Source organism: Clupea harengus, chromosome 2 (assembly GCF_900700415.2).
Source record: "Clupea harengus chromosome 2, Ch_v2.0.2, whole genome shotgun sequence".
NCBI lineage: Eukaryota > Metazoa > Chordata > Actinopteri > Clupeiformes > Clupeidae > Clupea > Clupea harengus.
The window spans coordinates 8892969-8909742 of record NC_045153.1 but is presented as its reverse complement, the minus strand read 5'-3'; the positions used below and the strand labels follow the sequence as shown (position 1 = coordinate 8909742).

General features: G+C 45.0%; 1 protein-coding gene across 1 annotated transcript; it reads right to left on the bottom strand.

Annotated features, from left to right (window-relative positions):
- Positions 1 to 1687: 1687 nt before the first annotated feature.
- fastkd1 (FAST kinase domains 1) lies at positions 1688 to 16590 on the bottom strand. Its single transcript, XM_031582141.2, has 17 exons — positions 16148 to 16590; positions 15311 to 15846; positions 15118 to 15186; positions 14856 to 14981; positions 14165 to 14294; positions 13718 to 13986; positions 13004 to 13114; positions 12601 to 12732; positions 11884 to 12102; positions 11157 to 11424; positions 10790 to 10904; positions 9992 to 10120; positions 9319 to 9450; positions 5036 to 5149; positions 4129 to 4273; positions 2253 to 2367; positions 1688 to 2083 (listed from the first exon to the last, which is right to left on the bottom strand). The coding sequence occupies exons 2-17, from the start codon at positions 15646 to 15648 to the stop codon at positions 1991 to 1993; spliced, it is 2505 nt and encodes an 834-aa protein (XP_031438001.1). The 5' UTR covers positions 15649 to 15846; positions 16148 to 16590; the 3' UTR covers positions 1688 to 1990.
- Between the last annotated feature and the right edge of the window lie 184 nt (positions 16591 to 16774).

Sequence of the window (16774 nt, the reverse complement as noted above, 5' to 3'; positions counted from 1 at the left end):
GAGTGGTAGATAAACTTTTAAATACGGTGGCGCGAGTATTATTTGTCAAATGCTTCCGCAGACCTTCTCTTATTGATGTTTAAACTCTTCAATAAATCCGTGCTAAAGAATTCTACATCTGCTGTTCAACTTCTGTTTGCTGAGATCGTGTGACGACTCTTGGCAAAATGAGATAATACATTTATTTTGTTCAATCATTAGCTTGCCTGACTACACACTCACTGTTGTAGCCTATGTCGGAGTTACGACCCGGCTCTTGAGCCGCAACAAATGAAGAGCCAGACCACAGAGTTGTACAAAAATACTATTTATTCCTATATAACACAAAACACAGAGTAAAATAGTGAGAGCACCAAACACATGGTGTTCACCAGCCTCCAAAGCATGGTGTGAATGCAAGGCCTCCTTCTGAGGACAAACCGCATGGCTTTTATCCACACCTCCCCAGGTGTGGACAATCAGGCTAATTATGCCCATTCACCACCTAAAAGCTATTGCACTGCCACTGCAAAGCCAGTAGGGGTGTAGAGGGGCGTAACAGTCGGTCAACGATGGTTCACTTCTTTCGTGGTGCCTGGGCAGCGCTCTCCAACACAGCAGCGCTGATTATACTATTAATGAGTCCAACCAGCGTACACTATTGACAGTGTAAATACACTAGAACTAACAGTGTAGTATGCTTTATTACTCTGAGTAATGACAAGTGTGCATAGCGTAAATAGCTTTTACACACCACAGGTAGGGTGTTACTCTGGACTAAAGGTCCAATGCATCAAGGAGACTGTCATATAAAGTGTTACTAAATCACTGGTGGCTGTTCTGTCCACCAGTATGCCTACTGAATGTGAAAAAGTCAAAGCACAACACAGCACCCGCTCTTGATGAACTTGATTGTTGTAGGTGCTGAATCTCCCTGGCAGTGCTGTCTACTCGACTGAACTGAACAAGGGATTCGTTTAAAAATGTGTAATTCTGAAAACAAGATTCATACAGCTTCAGAGAGAACCATTTGTAATGCTCTACAGGAGAGTGGTCATGCACACAAGTACTATGCCAGCAGGATCCCATGGCTCAGAAATGCTGGTGCACAAGCAGTAATACACTTGTGCCTCTAGGGGGCGCCATTCTCAACCCACAGGTCTTGCCCCTACAGACGTCCCATCTGACACTAGAGCCAGTTCAGACGTTATTATACAACATATCCACTTAGGGCTGTACTCTGTTTTTACACACTGTGAAGTGGCTTGGGTTTTCACACCAATATTCCAGTATTTTTCCTTCTTTTTTCTTTTTTTGTTGTTGAAAATAATGTAAGTTTGCATGATTGGTGTGAGGTTGGGGTATGACCGTCCTGCTCTGCTGTCGTAGGACCAGCATACACATATCATATGTGAAAATTGAGGTCAATCAGTGCTGAGATGCTGACCGTGGGATAGGTCTGTTATTCTCAACATAAACCAGCAGAGGTTTAGTTCTGACACTGATGTCTCATGCTGTTGAAAACATGTCGTTGACTGTTCACTTTCAAAAGACTGTGTAAAAGCACTTTTGTAAAATAAAGTTGTATTTTCCGAGCTGCTTTTCATGTGAATGTCCGTGTATGTACTGCTTGTCTTGTTAAGAGAGACCCTTTTTCACTGAGCAGATGGCCTAATCAAAGAAAGTTGGCCAAAGAGTAAACAAAACATTTAAACAAAAGAGCATCAGCATTTTTATTAAACATTCAATAGCAATATTAGCACATAGCATTCCATCTCATGATTTGTTTCCCGAGGCGTTGTCCATTTTTAGTCAGTCACACATACGCATCTCCCACAGTGTAATGTGCACTTGATAAACCCCAGTCACTTTTCCCTTCCTGCCCGGAAGCGTGACCATCTTCAAACGAAGTCCAAACATGGACCCCCGTGGCAATGTATTGATCAACATGACCTTTACAAAAATATATATGTCTCTGTAGAAATGTATTCCTTGTAAGTCCTTCAGAACTTCATGGTAAGTCCTGGAATATCCTCTTCTTCAGGTACTGTTGCCAGGCATCCTGAGTAGACAGCTCCATAGAGTTCCACTCGTAGTGAGGAATCTATACAAGCAGATTGGGCTAGAAGTCAGTAATTGAGTTTTATTCACATAGAACCTGTCTAGGAATAGAAGTGCTTTACAGTGAAAAAAAAGAAAATAAATGAGTCTAAAAAAACAGTAGAAACTTAAAAAAATAAATCTGTCAGAGTAATCAGCATCTTTCGCTTTACCTGGATGACATGGTATCCAAGAATTTCCAAGTGCCTTTTCCTCAAATGGATCTCTCCTTTCACGTGCCGGGAGTTTTTGCAGAAGGACCTTGGGTCGAGGAAGTCGAGAGCGATTCTTTTTGGGAGAGAAGATGGCAAACAAGTTTTAGATTAGATTACATTGTTTGTGTTCTGCCCTACTTCAGCTAAACCCTTGGTGCTTTGGCTAATGCTTGACAATGATTCTGCACAGAACTACTCCCCAGGTCTTGTCTGCACTGTGCCAAGTCCTGACATTGGGAGAAGAGTTAAGGGGGCACTCAGGCTCAAAATGAGAAGAGTTAAGAGGGCCCTCTGGCCCAAAATGAGAAGAGGTGAGTGAACATGAGATTCATGATCAAGCAGCTGCTGTGACCACCAAAAGTTGGCCAGCATAATTTCCAAAATGGTAATCTTATCATGGTAACAAAGGAAAGGTCCCCACACTGGATTTGCTCAGACCCCTAGGGTCAGGAAGCAAACTGAGGTGTGAGTGACGGCAATTAATCTTAGTATGGGAATGGGGTAGGTCATTGAGAACCATCTCAGTCAGAGAAACCTGATTATCTTACAGAACAGCAAAAGGTTGCCAGAATTGTTTGCATTTGAAGCCTAGCTCATTTACATTAAAAGCCTAAGAGGTGTCTTAAACACTATATATGGCTAGAGTTGGAGATGCTTGTGGTTCAGATCTGCACGCTGAATCCGGAGTATGTTCCACGTGCTTCATTACTGCACTAATTACACCACAAAAGAAACTTCCTTTTTCTAAGAAGATAGATTGCTGCTAGCCTGACGATGTCATACTCATAATTCTAGTCAGAATATGAGTCTGAGACCGCTCCGTTGGGCTGTGATTATGGGGCGTGTTTCAACCGAACTAGGGAAAAAAAGGCCTCTTTCGCTCAATTGATAGGCTACAACAATCAGAGCAACGTAGTATGACCATAACGTAGACCATGGGGCCAGCTGATACATTAAACTTTTACCGGATCCCGTAGGAAGGACGGCAAAAACATCTTTTTCGATCGACAAATGCCTTGATCGCGTTTCTCTGTTCCTCTTTCAAAATGAATGTGCTGTCAATGTCTTCTTAAAACAGACTCGAATTTCCACATTTCAGCTCTCCAACGGCAGCCATGTTTGTTTGAAAACGAATTCACCCAAAAGCTCTTTGGTGACGTGGTTGATTACGTTAGGGTCGATCATCTGTCCATCATCGTATAAAGCCCGCCCTGACAATTTGATTGGTCTATCTATCTCCTCACAGATTTTTGTGAGGAGATAATTTCTCCCCAACGGAGCGACACCAGACCGAACTTCCCGACCAAATAATTTGTGGGCGTGGCTAAGTTCGTCTGGCATCCAGGCTAGATTGCTGCACCAACCACAAAAGAAACTTCCTTTTTCTAAGAAGATAGATTGCTGCAACCAACCACAAAAGAAACTTCCTTTTTCTAAGATGCTACATCAACCACAAAAGAAACTTCCTTTTTTCTTACACTGTAAATCTAAAAGGCTTTTTTCGTCAACTAAAGCTACACTCTGCCTCTCTCAGTCTGTGGATTCTGTGTTTAATGTCCAGACAGACTAAAAAGAGAGAGTTGCCTGTAATGGTGGGCATTAGGTGTGTACCTCTGGGCTCCTCTAAATAGTGGGCATAAGGTGTGTACCTCTGGGCTCCTGTAATAGTGGGCATAAGGTGTGTACCTCTGGGCTCCTGTAATAGTGGGCATAAGGTGTGTACCTCTGGGCTCCTGTAATAGTGGGCATAAGGTGTGTACCTCGGGGCTCCTGTAATAGTGGGCATACGGTGTGTACCTCTGGGCTCCTGTAATAGTGGGCATTAGGTGTGTACCTCTGGGCTCCTGTGGGCAGCTCCATCCTCTCCTGCTCCGTGGCACTGGATGCCCACTGCACCTTCCCCTCCTCGCTGATCTGAAGCCTGCTGGGTGTGGTGTAGGGCACCGGCTGGCCCTGGCGGTCCAGAACACACTCAAAGTCTGAGGAGAGACCGCAACACACGCCTGTCAGCCAAACCACTCACGCCTAGAAGTGTGGAGTCAGTATAGAAGTGTAGAGTGTGGAGTGAGTTTAGAAGTTTGGTGTGGAGTGAGTATAGAAGTGTGGAGTGAGTATAGAAGTGTAGAGTGTGGAGTGAGTATAGAAGTGTGGAGTGAGTATAGAAGTGTGGAGTGAGTATAGAAGTGTGGAGTGAGTATAGAAGTGTGGAGTGTGGAGTGAGTATAGAAGTGTGGAGTGAGTATAGAAGTGTGGAGTGTGGAGTGAGTATAGAAGTGTGGAATGTGGAGTGAGTATAGAAGTGTGGAGTGAGTATAGAAGTGTAGAGTGTGGAGTGAGTAAACAAGTGTGGAGTGTGGAGTGAGTATAGAAGTGTGGAGTGAGTATAGAAGTGTGGAGTGAGTATAGAAGTGTGGAGTGTGGAGTGAGTATAGAAGTGTGGAGTGAGTATAGAAGTGTGGAGTGTGGAGTGAGTATAGAAGTGTGGAATGTGGAGTGAGTATAGAAGTGTGGAGTGAGTATAGAAGTGTAGAGTGTGGAGTGAGTAAACAAGTGTGGAGTGTGGAGTGAGTATAGAAGTGTGGAGTGAGTATATAAGTGTAGAGTGTGGAGTGAGTAAACAAGTGTGGAGTGTGGAGTGAGTATAGAAGTGTGGAGTGAGTATAGAAGTGTGGAGTGTGGAGTGAGTATAGAAGTGTGGAGTGAGTATAGAAGTGTGGAGTGTGACATGATTGCCTCCTTACTGACGGTGTAGAAGTATGGAGTGAGCACAGCCACGCGGGCACAGTTGATCCCACCCAGGACCTCCCCCAGCATTTTGTGGATCTGCTGCTGGACTGGGGTCACTGAAGTATTCCCTGTGGTGCACACACAAGACACAAGAGGAATACAGGGGTTAAAGGTCGTCTGGGAGTCTGTCTGGATGGGAAAACAAACACTTGAACAATGCTGGGAGGGTTACATTGATAGGAATGAAATGTATCCCATATATTGGAGACTCAGTCTGAGGTATGATCAACCAAAAATGCAGGTTTAATCTTTCAGTGATGTACACCAGAGGAGGAGAGACTTAAATATCACCGGATGGATTCACCTAAATCTCTTTCTGTCAGGTTTTGGAACAATACAGGTTCTTATCCTGTTGGCAAAGCAAGGAGTGTCACCCCATAGCTCCATCCCTTAATGCTAATTATTGCCTGGGAGTCGTGAAGTCTGAGACCCAAAGCACAGGGGTGTCAGAACTCTAGCCATGATCAAAGAACTCAAAATCTATGCATGAGGCCGAGGAACCTAGATACTATGCCCTGGCCGGGGAGGAAGTTGAGAGCTCTCTCACACCTCATGTAGCTCAGGTCCAGAATACACATGAGAAGTTTTACACTTCACACATCTCCAAAAAAAACTAACCATTACAACTAGGAAGGAGATACGTTGAATTATTGACTATGGCATATACTTATTAACTCTAAATCTTAAATCCTGGTTCCTTCAACATACACTTTAAATGTATTCCAGTACAGATTACAGAATATATGTTCTAAAATGTAATTTGTAACGTATTCTGTTAGATTACTCGATGAGTAACGCATTCTAGGATTACATCAGCATTACATTTGATTATCTGTAGATGAAACAGTTATGTCAGACGTTTAGGTTGTAAGGCCCACAGCAAACCCCCCTTTGCAGTAAGGATGAAGGAGGAGAATTGTTACTATTTGCCAATTATACCATGACTACACTACCGTTCAGAAGTCTGGGGTCACCTATAAATGTCCTTGTTTTACATGAAAACGTTCATGAGTTTGAATAGGAGATGTAGCAAACTGAATAGGAAATATAGTCATTGACGAGGTTAGAAATAATGATTTTTAACTGAAATAATGATTGTGTACTTTAAACTTTGCTTTCGTCAAAGAATCCTGTTTCTATGAAAACAAGTGACCCCAAACTTTTGGACGGTGGTGCAGGTGGAAGATGACAGAGCCAAATACCGGAGCTTGTCTTTTTGTAGGAGTGTGTGCAAGTGTGTCAGAGAGCAAAATGTATTTTGTTGATGGAGAAAGCTTTGTGGTGTGTGAGTGTGTTAGGCAAGCCAAACCAAGATGAAAGACTCCCCTGAAGCACCTGAGGCTGTGGGTGTGTGTGAAATGAAATCTATGCTGTTTACCTGTGTGGAAGTGGGTATTTGATTGTGTGGACTGTGCTGTCCGGAGAGTGTGTGTATTTGTCTGTGTGTGTGTGTGTGTGTGTGTGTGTGTGTGTGTGTGTGTGTGTGTGTGTGTATTTGTGTCTGTGTGTTTGTTTCAACATTATGTGCTTTTCTGAACATTATAATGTTGAGTCCCCTTACTAACACGCACAGACATTTTCTCTCACACAAACACTTTCTCTCTCTCTCTCTCTCTCTCTCTCTCTCTCACAAATGTACACACAGGTGTGCTTTCCTTCACATTATTCCTATTCCTAGTCTCCCTCCTGACCCCTGTAAAAGTCTTCTAGACAGTAAATGACACAAAGAGAATATAAATCAACACGGGCAGTACATGACACACACAACACCGTGGTTGAACTAGAAAAGAAAGGGAGAAAAAAAGAGTGTTTAAGCGTGCGCTCATGTGTGTGTGTGTGTGTCTGTGTAGCTCTCAAAACAACTCTCCTGACTTTACTCAGAGAGAACGCTGTTCTTCATCATCAACATCGTCATGTAATTTCAAGTCACGACAGGGGAAAGGGTTTATCAGTATCCTTATTTGGCAAGCATATTCAGTTTTAGTTTCAAGATGGTGTGCGGGCGTGTTTGTTTGTTTGTGTTTGTGTGTGTGTGTGTGTGTGTGTGTATATGTGTGTGTGTGTGTGTGTGTGTGTCTGGTGAGTGAGTATGTGTGTGTGTGTGTGTGTGTGTGTCTGGTGAGTATTTAAGCTGGCCCTCTGAGGTGCTCTCCTCACTCTCCTCAGAGCTGTGAGCAAGAGAGAGAGAGAGAGAGAGAGAGAGAGAGAGAGAGAGAGAGAGAGAGAGAGAGAGAGAGAGACAGAGACAGAGACAGAGAGACAGAGAACACTGTTCTTCGTCATAATCATCATCATTCTCATCCTCATGATGAAGCTGATCGCTCTGATGCTGCTGGGTCTCGTCTCACTGGTGGAGGGGGAGGTCGTTGACTCTTTCGCTGACTCCTGTCCTGAGTTTTTCATTAAGGACCAGAATAACAGACCCGTCACTCCCACTGTACTGGTGTCCCGAGACCAGAATGAGAAACCCATATACAGGCAGATCTGCCAGAAGTACAAGGGGAGGTACAGGTACGCCACTCTCTACGACATACGCAACAGGATCCCTGTGTACTCTGCCTACCTGTACACTGGGTATGCGAAGGTGAAGCCAAAATCTACCTGGATGATCGAGCCTGGGGTGGGTTTACTTTGTTTTCTGTCAGTTGTTTAGAATATAAATGTGTGTGTGTGTGTGTGTGTGTGATTTCTGTCAGTTGGTTTAGAACATAAATGTAATACAACGGCTCATCATTCACTGTCTAAGTGGCTTCTATTTGTTCGTCATCGTAAGTGGTGCAACTGTGTGTGTGTGTGCGTGTGTGTGCGCGTGTAAGAATTACTGAGGACATTGGAGTATGCATATTAGAAAAATGTGCAAAGCTGACTGTTTTAGAAAGAGTGATTTTTCTGACTTCTGCCCTCTTGTGTCTCTAATCTGAACTGCAGCTTGATGACTACATGGGGGAAGAAATGACCACTGAGGCACAGGCAAAGAAAAAGACAAAGAAAAAGGCAAAGAAAAAGGCAAATAAAAAGGCAGTGGGTAAACACCAGGCTGTGAATGCCGACTATAAAAACTCAGGTTACCAGAAGGGCCACCTGTACCCCCGCTGCCACAACTGTAATCAGGACCAGGCTGTATCCACCTACACCCTCACCAATGCCGCTCCGCAAGGTGGGGGACACAACAAGGCCTGGTACAACCAGGTGGAGAGAGTTTCATCAAATGTAATATCTAACCTGTGCCAGGGTGGCAGCGCTCATGTCGTCACCGGTGTGGTACCAGGGGAGGTATGGTTGAAAAAAAAGAACGTGAGGGGGAAGGCAAAAGAGAGGGTAAACGTGCCTAGCTGCTTCTGGTCTGCTTTCTGCTGCACACACAAACTGAAGAAGAGTAAATATTCACGGGGTTTCCTGGCTCCCACAAAGACTGGAATGAGGAAACTGAACAGCAACAAAATTCATGACTGGAAGATGGTTGCAGAGGAGATGTCTGTTCAGGAGCTGAATGGGAAGCTCACAGGCCTTTATGCCACACCATTTAAGGTTTTTGGCAATCTGTGTTTAAAAAGCAAGAATTAAGGCAGGAAGGGGACAATGGAGGTGTGGGAGCTCTATGTGTGTATCAGCCTGCACTGGTAACTCTCCACTCAGGCTCCTCATCCTTGGGTGTTCTGTGTTGAATAGGGCCCAGCTGCTGTACTGACTGGACAAAGCCCTTTATTCCCATTGCTTTAAGTCTGCTGGAGACATTCAATCTGTTATCACTGTGATGTCATAAGTCACAACTATATCCTGTTTTTGATCCTCCTTTGAATCCAAATAAAGCATTTTAATTGATGAATGTTGAGTATTTTGTTATTCTACTTTTAAATCCAAATAAAGGATTCTAATTGATGAATGTTGATTATTGATGAGTAAAGGGGGATTGTGGGGACAAGGTTAATGGTGGGTAGTTTCCTTGGTTACAAAAGACAGAATCCTTCACCTTGCTAGCCGTTTATGATTCTATACTCGCTAGTTTGCCAGCTTGCTAGTTCTACAGACGGCAAGTTATTTAAACTATGGAATTCATCACGTTTTCGACACTTGGCAAAATGAGAAAATACGTTTATTTTGTTCAAAAGTTGTGTTTGTGTGTCTTAGCACTACCTGTTTGTTTGCGTGTCTGTGTGTGCGTGCATGTGTGTGTGTGTCTGTGTGCGTGTGTGTGTGTGTGTGTGCGTGTGCGTGTGTGTGTGTGGGTCAGACCCACCTCTCTTCTGCTGGTGCTTGCAGTAGCGCTCGTGGAACCACGGCACCTGGTACTCAGGGCACTCCAGACACACGGCCCGGTTCAGCTCCATGAGTCGGAGACGGATCCGCAAGTTCAGGGCGTCCGGTAACGCTGAACACACATACACAAAACACACCGTAACACACCACAAAACACACCGTAACACACACCACAAAACACATTGTCACACACCACAAAACACACTGTCACACACCGTAAGCCACAGAAAACCAATATGGCTCCTAACAAAGCCCAGTCATACACCACACACACACACACACACACACACACACACACACAGTCATACACCACACACACACACACACACACACACACACACACTGCTGGGATGCTGAAGTCATGGGTAAAGTGGAATCAACACAACAAAATATTAGAGTGGTGGTCATGGATAATCATGAAGTCGTAGTCATGACAATCACTACAGGGGTCCCTTTTAGTTGTGCCATCTTTAATATCAAAGGAACTAAGATTATGCTTTGATCACCAAAGTGTTCAAAAATGTAATGTTTTTTATAATGTCTATTTCATCCATCATGTTAGTCTCCCTGACTGGAATATGCGGGAGTAGAGTTTGTATTTCTATGGATTATTGCTTGTGAGTTGTGAGTGTCCAGTGGGCAGTCAGACTTACTCTCCAGCTGGGAGTCGAGCTTGGCCAGGAAGTCCACGTTGAAGATCTCTCTGATGACCTCCTCTGGGAAGTAGTCGGCCAGGGCCAGAGCGTAGGCCAGGAGCACCAGCAGGTGAGGGTCAAACGAGCCTGTTCACGGAGAGAGGACACTTCAGTCATTAAGGCTCTCATCCAGTACACAGCACCAGAACCACTTCAGTCATTAAGGCTCTCATCCAGCACACAGCACCAGAACAGCCTGAAGCACTTTCCATGGTGCTTCAAGATTTAGTTTCTGGAACTATGTGCATAAGAATCTACAGTGTTTCTGGAATATTAATTTAAAGTCGTCCAATTTCAAGTAACCCATTCTTCAACACTATCTGCTACCTGATCTTCAAACAGAAAGTAACGTTAAATCTCCATTGCAACAGCTTTCGAGGGTTTGGGAAATAATCGGTGCCGATTTGCTTATTTCTTATTTACTTGTTTGGTGGAGGCAATCCAGAATTACTGTTGATGGAATTATAATCAGACCCCCCCCCCCCCCCCCCCCTTAAACAAAACTCTTCGGATCTGCACGATTCACACAAGTCACCCAAACTGACGTGAAAAAAGCGGGAGGCGCCGAAAAGCGCGCTGTTTGCATCCCTGATAATTCATTTTAATACACAGTTTTCTGGGTAATTTCTAAGTGGATTTTCACATTTGCTACATTGTGTTTTGCAGGAGACTGTTCAAAATATGCCTATGTGTTGCTATAATGTCAAAGGCAATGTGCTTCAGATTCACTCCATTTCCACAGGTCTGAGCTCTTACTGATGTGCGGGGTAAGGCGTTGAATGCAGGCGTTGAATAACTCATCGACGAGTGGCGTGTTGTAGTTCAGCGTGGCGAAAGGCAGCAGGGTGGGGTAGGTGGCAGAGAAGTGGACCTACAGGAAAGGAATTATGCATTTGAACAAAATGGACACCATGCCAAACTCATCTAGCCAGATGTCTTATAGACCTTGCAATTATGTTGTTTATCTATGTACTTTACTATACTACTTTACTATATATATTATGTACAGAAGGCCCGATGACTTGACAATAACCTTGCCCAATAAACCAAACCGATCTACGTGATACATGGATTCACACATGGATACACACACACAGACACACACACACACACACATACACACCCCCTGTATGCCCTCCAGTGCCACCTCGGCGATGCGGTCAAGGAGTGGCGGGCTGAGGTAGTTGATGCGCGTTAGGAAGATGGCCAAGTCCGGCACGTTGGCCGTGGTAACCTGACCAGCCAGCCTCCTGCACGTGGCCACCGACTCCTCCAGCAGCACCTCCTCGAACCACTCCCCCGACAGGTAACGCAACTCTTCTAAGAGCAGCTCCAGGCGGTCTGCGTGGCCCAGCCTCTCATGGCCGCAGCGGATCAGGCTCTGAAGGAGTCTGTGTGACAAATGAAACAAATAAGGTTCAATCTTACGTTTCAATTTGGTCATTTAGAAGTCATCTTTATCCTCTGCTTACAGTATTGCAAAAATGTTCATTTTTTATCACTATCCCATGATAGTCCCATCCCATTTTTATCATTTAATCCCATGACCCAGGTGTTGTTAGGATTCTGCTCTACCATTTGAGCTACAAGAATTAATAACAGAAACAGGCAAGAACCAGTAATCAACACAGAAGCTCAAAAGTTCCACATCAATCATTCATATCAACACTTTTTGAACTCGCAACCTCAGACATGGGAGGTAGGTGCGCTAGCAACGAGGCTAAAACCCATTAGCGCTAGAATCTGTCACTAGGAGATCTCTTAAGGCGTCCACTCAAGTGAGGTCTACTTCCTGCACACCTCTGTCCCGGCTGGCTACCGCTACACAAACTCCACCAGTTCCAACGCACCTGACGTAGCGGCTAGGGGTGCTGTGGAGGTAGGTGGGGTCGTGGCGGAGCCACTTAGCGGTGGCCAGGGCGTGGGTGTTGAGGTTGTTGAGGCTGCACTGGGGCAGGACGGCCTCCACCCGCGCCAGCACCGCCTCGTCCAGGCGGGGGGAGGGGAGCATGGACAGGACCCGCGTCAACATGGTGACCTCGTGTGGGAACACGCTGGACTGCAGGTACCTGCACAGGGGGAGAGGGCAGCACAGGGGTTAGTCCAGGGACAGGGAGAGGGAGAGAGAGAGAGAGAGAGAGGGAAAATATGAGAGAGAGGGTGTGTGTGTGAGAGAGAGGGAAAATAAGAGAGAGAGGGTGTGTGTGTGTGTGAGAGATAGAGGACAAATATGAGAGAGAGGGTATGTGTGAGAGAGAGGAAAAATATGAGAGAGAGGGTGTGTGTGAGAAAGAGATATGGGGAGAGGGAGTGAGAGAGACAAATCTTGCAACACTATATGGCAGTTTTCAATTAGAAGATTCCAAGATGTGATGCTACCACATCTTATTAACAAGTCATCTGCACACTTTACAGGCTTTTCCCACATGAATACAACCATACTTATTTAACTTATTTCAGGCTACCTTACGTTAATTTCATCTATAGCATCTCTTCATCTCTCTATAGTCTAAATGATCTAAGTAATATGGTCTAGTATGTCCACATCTCTAGGCACTGAAAGCCACCTGAGCATGATGGTCTTGAGGCGGTTGTAGAGGTCCGGGCTCTGGTAGTGCAGAACCATGAGAGTCTGGGTCACCCTGGCGATCTCCACTGGACGGTAATGGTCCAGGTTTTTGTGCAGGATGGATGCAATCCTGTGGGGAAGCTCAAAGTATGACACAGAAAAGGTCCACCAACACAGTGATTCTCACCTTAAAAATACATATCGTATGCAACTGTTGATATGTTTGCATAAAGTTTTTGGGGATATTTTGTTACTTTCATATTATTATTGTACATTATCTGGGTTAATATTACTATCAACGACACACTTCCATGCACAGTACACATAATGATGGATTAAAGCGTGTTTTTACTGAAACGGAAATCTGTAACTATAATTGAGTATGCGAAGAAAGTACATACTTGTTGATGAGCTGTGGGTTCCTGCAATGTATCTCCTCTAGAGTCTCTGCAACAGCCAGCGCCTGCTGGCCATTCAGCTCATCCGCTAGGAGCAGGGCCATGCCTTCCAACCTAAAACACCAACACTCTAGAATTACAAGGCTGCGTTCTCAAACACTCTAGAATTACAAGGCTGTGTTCTCCAACCTAAAACACCAACACTAGCATTACAAGGTTGCGCTCTCCAACACTCTAGAATTACAAGGCTGTGTTCTCCAACCTACAATAGCACTAATAATACCCTATTATTCTAAGGCTGCGTTCTCCAATATAAAACACTAAAAAACAAATGTATCATAATGTTATGTCCTTCATTCTCTGATAGCAACACAGTATGATATAGTAATCATTAAGACACCGCTTTCCAAACTAAAACATGAATATGTTATGACTGACTCAAAAAACACAATTCTGCATTCATACCTTTTCTTTTGTGTTTAATTCCACTTTACAAAATCTATGCATCTCTGCTTGTCTGTAGTGTTTTAATACTGTCAGTATCCATGTATCCAAAAAAAAAAAAAAAAAACATAATGCATGTTGTAGCTGGAGAAAAACAATCTAAAAACACTGGTCAATACAGTATACAATCCAGTAATCCTACACGTGTTTTACGTGTTTTGCCCATTTTCACTTTCCTCCCACATTTAACCCAAATCCCTCTCCGGCTGGTACCTCTCCCGGACGTCCAGGCTGGCCATGGGTCCTAGCGTGGCGAAGAGCCTGGTGAAGGCCACTGGGTCGGTGCTGGAGTCCACCAGCTCCAGCAGACGCTGGCGCGAGGCCAGGCGGAAGTCGCAGTTGTTGAACTGCAGCGACTGGTAGAGGCCGGTGATGATGGCGATGTCCTCGGCGTTCATCTGCGGCACGTTGAGCAGCAGCAGCCCGTTGCACTTCTCCAGCAGCAGCCGGTGTGTGTGTTTGGAGTTACGCATGAACTGCACCTGGTCAAGGGGGCGGGGGGGGGATAAAGGTTTAAAGATACTGCATGCAAGAAATGAAATCTGCATCCACAAAACTTTAAATATCAGGAAAGAAGATGGAACAAAAACTAAAGATGCTAGGTCCACAATATCACATCCTGTATATGACTATGTCCATATAAGGACTAGTGTAACGCACCACTCGCCGTGGGTTATTGTACTTGGTTGGGTCCGTGGAGTCCATCAGGACGTCGGCCCTCTTGATGAGCGCGTCACGCAGCCGAGGGGACGACAGGGAGGAGACGCTGATCATGAGCGTCGTGAGGACCCTGAGGAGAGCAGGATTCAGAAGGAGGGTTAGTTAGTGGGACTGAGGTGGGTTCATGCAGTCTGATATCATTAAACTCAAAACACAAAGCAGGAACATACACAACATTTCTTCTACACATGCAAAGATGTAAAAAAAAAATATTTCAATGTGTAGGATGTGAGCAACATTTCCATCACTAATGTAAAAGTAGAATTCACTCTTGCAGAGTCAAAACCTCCAAATCTCGAATTTGATGCCGACATCAACTGCATTCACAAGAAGTGAATAAAGCAAGCCTGTCAGCATGAATATCATTTTCACTTATGGTGTGCGGCGATGTAAGGATTCTTCGCAGACACTGAAGCGTGGATCAGTAGCATTAAAGCACACACAGAAAGACACATTCTTTGGATATAACTGACTCCAAAATGCATGCAGAGGCTTTAGTGGGGGGTTTAGTTTGAGGAATAGAGGTGATTTAATGTTGTCTGACGTCACGCATGTCAACACAATATATTGTAGGAAAGCAGAGAATCTGAGCTTCTGAATAACACCCAACACAGAGGAAACCAGCACCAACCTTGCATCGTTTATCAAGTGGAGCTTTCTGCTGAGGATCTCTGTAATCTCTCCCATCAGAGTACTATGGTGCAGGTACTGGTCATTCAGGCAGATAGAGAACTTGGAGAGAGTGGGCATCTGAAACCTTTGAGACGGGGAGGGTCACAACAGCAAGTCAACATCTCAGCACTCCGTCAACGCATAAATACATAGCACATTGTGAATACTGAAACTGCTTTGTTGCTAGTATTGGATTAGAAGAGATGGAATATACCATTCACCTGTCTAGTCTCTTCCATGCTTCTGTGACCAACTGCTGGATGAGGGAATCGTGGGGTTCCACATGAAGCCTGTGAAGAACATCACATCAAATTAAGTTTGTGCTAGATTATATTTTTTCCCCCCTGAGTTGTGCCAATCATTCATCATGACCTGGCCCAACACCCCCCCTCGCGCCTCTTAATCTGCCCACACCTGAGTGCGTTGTAGAGCATGTCCACCACCGTGACGTCGTCCATCTGGCTGATCTTGTTCTCGGCCAGCACGCGCAGCGTCAGGAACTGCGGATGGTGGCGCACCAGGTTAATGGTGCGCAGGAGCTCGGGCTTCTCCTTCTGGAACTGCCACAGCAGGCTCACGGCGCTGCCCACGTGGCTCACCGACAGCTTGGCCTTATGCCGCCCCACCACCTCCAGGATCTGGTCGTCCGCCGCGCAGGCCTGCAGCTGGTCCATCACCTGGTCCCGGACCGCCACGCTCGTGTGGAGGAGCCGGTGGGACAAGCAGAACCTGATGGGTGCCAGGCGTAGCATGGCTGTTGAAGGGGAGGATGAGAGGGGAGGAGGAGAGGGAAGGAGGAGGAGGAGGAGGAGGAGGAGGAGAGGGAGAGAGAAGGGAGTCCTCTGATTTGATCAGGAGGAGGTCATGTTCAGGCTATTGGGGTATGCCGGTAATGATGGTTCGTCCCAAGGTGTGGAGTCCAGATGAAATGCTGTCCTCTTTTGTCATTTCTGAAGTTGTAAGAATAAGTTCAAGAATAAGGTCAATAGAAGAAGATGAAGAAAAACTTTCCCAATCTTCCTTAAACTGTAGGGATGCTGACACAAAATCACTTATCAATCAACACTATCAATGACTAAAGATAATCATGTCGGTGCCTAATTGTAAGTGCGTCAATAGCTGTCACTATTAGTCAGGTGGCGTAACATTACGTGGGCTACAATGACAGGTGTGCAGAACATGTCTACTATGCTTACTCTTGTCATCAATTTAACTTCAATACTACAGACAATTTTCAAAATAGCAGCTTACCTTTATTCGTGCAAATCCTCATCACACAATACAGATGCTGGTCTGTGGTCCGTCATCATTGTGACTGACAGCGGGTTTGACTTTCAAGCCCTGCTAAAGACAAACGCTAGCTCGCCACTGTTACAAAAGCAACCTGTGCTGCTGCTATCGTTAGCTAACTAGCAACTCACGTGGAAACACTCGTCATATCGCATAGCTGACAGATTCGTCGGAGAGTTTGGTAGAGACTGTATTCTGACAGCTTGTTTTCACAATTATCAGTATTCTTTCACTGGCATGTTTCAAATGGACCTTTTCCACAGCTATTCTGTTTAAACCGGCATTACAGCTAAACAACTGCAGACTGTACATGTATTGTAGGTAAGCAGTGAGTTAGCCAACGTGCTAAGTCCGGCAGCTGCCGACTTCCGCTCACGCTTGCCACTGTAGGACCGGAGTGCAATTACTCGTGGTTGACTAATGTGAACAGCAAAACCCAACTGCTAATATTTCTGCCCCTCTCTTGACTTTAACAAGTAATTCGTACAATTAAGATATACTGCATCCTTCACATATTTATTGGCAGATATTAGCATATGGATCATATTTTAACGCTTACATAGTACAGACTAATTTCCACATAGTCCC

Bases quoted from the DNA above. Each gene is read 5' to 3' on its own strand.
- fastkd1 (XM_031582141.2), bottom strand. From the start codon at position 15,648: ATGCTACGCCTGGCACCCATCAGGTTCTGCTTGTCCCACCGGCTCCTC. The intron at 13,987-14,164 runs GTGCGTTACACT...CCCCTTGACCAG, and splicing joins ACAATAACCCACGGCGAGTG to GTGCAGTTCATGCGTAACTC. The intron at 2,084-2,252 runs GTAAAGCGAAAG...CTGCTTGTATAG, and splicing joins TTGGATACCATGTCATCCAG to ATTCCTCACTACGAGTGGAA.